The sequence below is a fragment of the Papaver somniferum genome, unplaced genomic scaffold (genome assembly GCF_003573695.1).
Source record: "Papaver somniferum cultivar HN1 unplaced genomic scaffold, ASM357369v1 unplaced-scaffold_158, whole genome shotgun sequence".
Classification (NCBI taxonomy): Eukaryota; Viridiplantae; Streptophyta; class Magnoliopsida; order Ranunculales; family Papaveraceae; genus Papaver; species Papaver somniferum.
In genome coordinates this window covers 1,555,134-1,562,434 of record NW_020625264.1, presented here as the reverse complement: position 1 = coordinate 1,562,434, position 7,301 = coordinate 1,555,134, and the positions used below count along the sequence as shown (strand labels likewise).

Genomic DNA, 7,301 nt, shown 5'->3' with positions numbered 1-7,301 from the left:
GTGTATTTTGCGATAACAGCGCAGAATCAGTGGAGCATATTTTCCTCCATTGTTCTTTCGTTTGGCACATTTGGGAACACTTTCTTCAACAGTTGGGAATTGCTTGGGCTCATCCGGCGTCCGTTCCCGAGTTCTTATGGGGGTGGAAGTTGAAGGTATCTACCAAGCCTCTTGTCTTCTTAAGATATTGTTTGCCGTTTGCTATATGTTGGGTTGTGTGGTTGGAAAAGAATGATATTGTGATTGCTAAGAAACAAGTTAGAAATCCTCAAAACTCTCTTACTCTAGACATCAAAGTGTTGCTTCTTAGTTGGTCCTTTAATGTTGATTCTTTTAAAAATATTAAGTTTGATGATTTTGTTGTTGATTGGGTAAGTTTGTTTTGAGAGCTTTGATGTAAGCTCTCAAAGAACCTTGCTCAATTCTTCTTGTATCATGGGAGGGTGCTATCTTGGAACCCTTTTTTATTTATGTTATCTTTGCCTTTTTCAAAAAAAAAGAATTCAGGAAATAATGCAATAGGCGAAGAGAAGGTCCCTAACTGCTAAAATTCAAGAGAGGCGCTGCTGGTTCCATAGCGACATTTATACAGCACTAGGGTTTACATGGTTTCTCTAGATCCCCTCTCGGTCTTTGTTTAGATCATTACCTTTCCTTATATCTAACGGTCTGTACTTGCAGATTATATGGTCCCGCAATCCAAATGGAGAATCGGAGATGTGGCATGGTTTTTATTAGTTACCGTAATTCGTTATTTACTACGTAGCATCCGTTTTAAAAGTAAAAACATCTTATGTATGCAAGGTGTAAATAAAAGTTGTATATAAAGAGAGAGTAATCATCTTAGGGTTTCAGTCTTCGCATCACTTGGCTAAATTTCTTCTTCAGTGAGAGAGTGTAGGGTTTCTACGCCGCCTTTATACTTCTACTTCTTAATTCAGATCTCCGATTTACTCTGCTGTTTGAGTTCTGAGTTATCCAGATTTGCTGAAAAAGAATCTCAAAATCAGATTAATAATCAATTAGGGCACCAAACAACAAATGGCTCATTCTCATAAATGTAAAAGTAGCGGTTTTCCAGTTGTACTGGAAGTATTCCTTATAGTTCAATGCAGCACAATGATTTCTCCTCTCACGGAAATTCTATGTCTGGCCGTCCACATATGATTGTCCATCAATACCAAATTACCCACACAAAAATCTTAGATTGATGAGAATTGCCCTAAGTATATTAGCCATAAAACAATAACCACTCTGGTAAATTTCTGATATTATACTTCAACAAGTTGATTTAATATGAGGGCCGGGGGTTTTGATTCATATAACTGTGCTCTATCAAATAGTGTGATTAATTATATGACAATTTAATTTACTGTGTATATAACTAATATTGTAAAATCTATTTCTGGTTTACTTATAATCTGTTTTAATGTTGCTTCTTCACAGTCATCTAAGTTTGTTCTTAGTTCTCTTCATCTATGTTTTTTCTTACTTACAAATGGCTTCTCATAGATGTAAAAGTGGTTTTGTATGGGAATCCGGAGGTGGTGGTGGTGGATCTGAACTTCCTTTCAATTTAATCAATGAGCATGATGATTTTTCCTCTCAAAATAATTCTATGTCACTTTCCTCAAGAAAAATAGCACTACAACTCTATTAATTTAGTTTCGTTATACTAGAAGTGTGGATTAACATCTGTTTAAAAAAGAGGATTTGTTTTCCGATTAGTTGATATATATACACATAGATTTGAATTGCCACTTTGAATACACTGCTTGGCTTACCTTAAGAAAAGTATCTTTGTTGATTTTGAATTATGAATTGGTAATGTGCTTCGTTCTTCAGTGAAAGATGTCCCAACACACCCACCACTGTTACACATATCTAGTCTGTTTATTTGACTTTGTTTTGGAGTGATGCTGCTGAATTGGGGTCTTCTTTTTTAGTGTACCATACCTATGTATGCAACTGACTACTTTACAAATTGGTAAATGGCATCGAAAGAACAATGTTATGCGACAGTCTAATTCGCTTCCAGTCCAGCTGCCTCTTGGATAGTCAAGAACCATATGAAGAATCTTTGTCAGCATGCAGTCCGTTTAAAAGCATAAATTATCTATTTCCGAATGAATATCGGCTAATGATTAAAGGTGATTCCATCAGGTAGTAATCACAGCAAACGTCTTCGGCATTTTTTTATGAAAGCCATGCACGCGGATGACTAAGTCATGTGGTTGTTCATTCGGGAGGTTTAAAACCTCATGGCCCCAGAGTTCATATTTCACTGTGTCCAATGACACCCAAAAGGTTAGTAGAGAAACTAGCGCCCACTCCTGATAAAGCCAAAGGTGATGAATAATGTTTATGCTGCAAACAAATAAATTGATGATGCAGGTTTAAGCTACTATACTCAGTTGGCGCTGGTATTCCTTGTTCAAGATATTCCAGTAGTAAAATGCATATATACATCAATCACCTTTAAATGTGGTTGGATCAATTTTAAATCCAACTGATGAGCGATAAATGAAAATTAGGCAATAAATAAACCTAATCTTTTGTGTGATAATATGTAAAAGAAATAAACATAAATTAAGAATAAAAAACTATGTAGTTCAGCAAAAGAATTAGTCTAACTGTTAATAGTTGGAATGATCGTTGTTTGTAGTGTTACCACAATTCGGGTATCTGCTGCGTAGCAATAACCCTTGGGTACATGATGAGATGAAACAAGTACTTCGGATTTTCTAGTTTTAAATCACAACATTCGGATCCACCGGACTGAATGCAGTCGAAGAATACAGTTTCTTTTTTCTTAGCCGTGGTTTTACATATTTGCATATGCGATCTTCTTCTATTTTAGTATCTTTACACACCGATTGCCAAGCCGATCCATTGTTTTCGTATCCATTTTGCAACACCCAGATGCTGATAGTGCTTACTTCTCCTACTTTCTTAATTTGGCCACAGCACAGAAGCCCGTTTGACTCACCAAGACATTGGTGGTAAACATAAATACTCATTTTCTACCATTCTTGCTCAAATTTCCGTTCTTGCTCAAAATTAATTCTATTACTCCCCTCAGGTAAGTCCAATAGGCTACATTCACCACCTCCAGTACCAGCACCACTATTTTGGTTATGGTTGTCGTTATAAGCTATCATTCTATCTCCTCTACCATCTATCCGATACCATGTTCTATTATGGTTAACAATGCCGAGGCGTTTACCTATATGCATCTCGACTTCGTATACATCCTAAATTATCCCACACTGGTTTCAGGTTTTCTTCCCTCAAACTCACTATGTATAGGTTTGATTGCCTACGATTACTTTAATGCAGGACGAGTTAACTGTAAAGAAAAACCTTCCAAATGTACATACCATTGGCTAGAAACATTTTTCTCGTGTTGCCTCAAAGCTGAACTAGCTTAGGGAGGAATAGAATTACTTCTAGGTCCACCGATTCTCTTGGCAGGAACTGTGTAAAAATAAGAAGTTATTTATCATTTGCACCACCGTTTTATTGCCGTCACACTTTGTGGTTTCTTTGTTGCAGATGTTGGCAGGTGGATTTGAGGCTGTACAGATTTGGTTATATGGCTTAGCAATAACTAAGGAGATTTTGGTCAATTAGATGCTGCTCATTTCGCCCTTTTGGTTCAACCATCTGTTGAGATTATTAGTCCCACATAATATGGGCAATCTAGATCCTGCGGTTTATAATTCTTTAGAGCCTCTCCACTCATAGCCAATTGGTTTTGAGTTGGATGCCCGTATTCTAACATGGTATCACAACAGGTTATTTGCGACGAGTCAGTACACCGCGCCTTTACTCTGCGTCACCTGATTTATTGTCCACGTGTTAGACCCAGCGAGGCTACACGTGAGGAGACGTGTTGAGATTATTAGTCCCGCATAGTATGGACAATCTAGATCCTGCGGCTTATAATTCTTTAGGGCCTCTATCCTAACACCATCCACTCTTGGTTTGGCTGTTGTCGAGGTAATGCAGTAAATAGATTAAGACTCTAGCTTTGCTCTTATGAGTCATCACAATGGGGTTCAAGGAATGCAGTGGTTAACAGCCTAACACTATATGCCATCTAAACATGGCTACCAGTTTTGTTAAAGGATAGATACAACTACATGGCAGTTTTGGTTTGTTAAACTTTTAGTTTCAAGCAGCACGCGCATAACGCATATTATTCCACTATTTATCAATATAAAAAAGGAGAATATTATTTACAATACAATTAGTATTTTTGGACATATTCTATAATTTCAATTGCAATGGAATCGACAAATCTCCAGTATGGGAGCCACCATTTCTGTTTCTTCATAAGCAAAATAAAGAATAGACTCCAAAATCCAACTGCAAACCCCAAGAAAACAATAGCATATAACAACAACTTGTCTTTCACATCTTCTGGATCGACTTCATCATCTTTTTTTGTAGGCTTAATGGTACTAGAATTCTGATCACCATCGCAAATTTTCTTAGTAGGTAATCCACACAGTAACTCGTTTCCGACAAAAGCCAAACCATCTACACTCAGAGTATCAAAGTGACTTTCTATTGGGATTTTTCCACTCAACATATTGTAAGACAAGTTTAGAACCGCGAGAGAGTGAACTTTTGTCAAGGATTGAGGAATATGTCCAGATAATCTATTGGAACTTAAATCCAAAGACTCTAGCGCGGACAAATTTCCTATACTTTCTGGGATTTCATCGGAAAATCGATTGTTGGACAAATTGAGTGAAGAAAGTATCTTTAATAAGCCTATCTCCTTTGGAATGCTTCCGTTAAGAGAGTTGCAAGATAGATCAATCAATGTGCTGTAGTTGTATAACTTCTTGACTTGTATAACATTCCCTTTTTTTACCATCTGCAATGTAATATCACCATAATCGTCATTCGGATAAGAGTTATTTATCAATCCACTCCAGTTTCCTAATTTTTGGGGAATACGGCCTGACAGATTGTTTAGCGCCAAGTCTAATATCTGAAGTTTCTGCAAATGAATAATCTCTTCAGGGATTGAGCCAGTGAGCTTGTTTGACCTTAAAGAAAGGTACTTAATATCTTGGAGTGAACCAAGACCAGTTGGTATACTGCCTCCAAAGTTGTTATACTCTAAGTTTAGAAATTCCAGCTTGTGAAGTGTATTGATGAAATTAATAGTGCCATCCAGATTGTTGTTACTCAACTGTAGATATTTTAGAGTTTTTTCAAGTTGAAGCACTCTAGGAAACTTTCCGGTGAGATTGTTGGTGCCAAGGTTCAGATACCGAAGTGAACCACAGTATCCTATATTAGTAGGTATGATCCCTGATAGTTGATTATTTGAGAGATCGATGGCATCAGTTTCGAATTGTGGTTTTGTGGGAAATAGAGAAGATGGAATTGTACCTGAAAGTTTATTACCAGAAAGAATGATGGCGTAAGGATTCGATAGTCTCTTTCCGAATTCAGTTGAGATTTTTCCACTGAATTTGTTATCGGATAAATCAAAACTATATAGACCTTGAGGTGGCAGTGGAAGAGTACCATGAAGTTTGTTATTCGACAGATAAATTTCATAAAGATTATTGAGTTTGACGAAACAAGAAGGGATAGATCCTGTCAAGTTATTATCCGACAAATCCAAGAATGTAAGATGAGTCAAATTACAAATGAAATCAAGAGATCCATTTAGCCTGTTTGAACTCAGACGTAGGTGATTTAGGTTTGATTCTTTATTCAGTGAAACGTCGCCTGCAATAGAGTTGTTAGAAGCATCAAAGATTTTAAGATTTAGGAGCATTGTGATGCAAATTGGTATAGTTCCTGTTATATTATTACTACTTAAGAAAAGATGATGGAGTGGAAGTATTTCACAGATTGATTTAGGTACGATTCCTTGGATATTATTGAGCGACAAGTCGAGATATTCTAGGTATTGTAGGTTGGAGATTGAAGAATGGATATCACCTGTTATAGAATTGGAAGACAGGTCGAGATGCTGCAATTTAGAAAGATTGTAGAGTGACGAAGGTAAAGATCCTTGGATATTATTGAGGGACAAGTCTAGATGGTATAGGTATTTTAGGTTGGAGATTAAAGAATGGATATCCCCAGTTAAGGAATTGTTATAGAGATTTAGATATTGTAATTGAGAAAGATTGTAGAGTGACGAAGGTAAATATCCTTGGAAATTATTGCGGGACAAGTCGAGATGGTATAGGTATTTTAGGTTGGAGATTAAAGAATGGATATCCCCAGTTAAGGAATTGTTATAGAGATTTAAATATTGTAATTGAGAAAGATTGTACAACGAAAGAGGTAATGATCCTTGAATTGAACATGATGTAGCAGAAAGCCAGACCAATAACGGCGCGTTAGAAATCGAATGCAGTATTGATCCAATTACTTCATTTCCTGATATCTTAAGTTTTTGTAATCTAGGCCATTGATGTTTGAACAATACTGAAGAATCAACATGAAGATCCTGATTACCACTCACATCAAGCTCTTTGAGTTGTGGTAGATAAGGAACTGAACCACGTAAATTACAGTAAGATAACTCAAGAATAGAGATTGAGGTCAAATTAGCCAGCTGGACTGGGAATAGAGAACTGAGTTGAAAATTGCGATTCATTTTGAGGGATGATAAATGGGAAAGATTGTGAAACTCATTGATGGGGAAAATCGGACTAGTTATATTGCACCTAGAGATATCGAGATCCCTAAGATTAGAAAGATGGGATATATCTTCACCAAATCCTTCTGGTGAAGATGTGGCCTCGTAGAGATCAATGCCACTCATCCTTAATACCTTGACATTCACTAAACCTCTCACCCATTTTGTAGATGATGTTTGCAAACAATAAGGGGTCAAATAATAGTTTTCGGAAGTGCAAGATAAATCGAGGAATTGTAGAGAGGATATGTTGGTGAATTGTGTCGAAATTGATGATGAAAAGTTGGAGAAGGAGAGATCGAGATGATTGAGTGTTGTTAGATCTGAGAACCGAGGTGGGATTTGTGATTCCTGAAAATTGTTAAAGGCAAGATCAAGGTACTCTAGGCGAGTAAGTTTTAAAAGGGAAGCAGAGAATTTACCAGTCAGCGAAGTGCTTGGTGGATCAGAGACATCAAAATAATGACTCTCAAATATTTTGGTGTAGTAATTTTCAAGGGCTGTGTTCCGAAGGTCGATAGAAACAACCCGAAATGAGTCATTGGAGCATCCAACCCCATGCCAATTGCAGCAGTTCTCATGTTGGATGCCTTGTTGCCATGATGATAAACGATTTGAA

General features: G+C 36.9%; 1 protein-coding gene across 1 annotated transcript; it reads right to left on the bottom strand.

Moving 5' to 3' along the window:
• Positions 1–4,252: 4,252 nt before the first annotated feature.
• LOC113337090 (LRR receptor-like serine/threonine-protein kinase GSO1) lies at positions 4,253–6,808 on the bottom strand. The gene is made up of 2 exons (XM_026582777.1): positions 5,974–6,808; positions 4,253–5,412 (listed from the first exon to the last, which is right to left on the bottom strand). The coding sequence occupies exons 1-2, from the start codon at positions 6,806–6,808 to the stop codon at positions 4,253–4,255; spliced, it is 1,995 nt and encodes a 664-aa protein (XP_026438562.1).
• Positions 6,809–7,301: the final 493 nt, after the last annotated feature.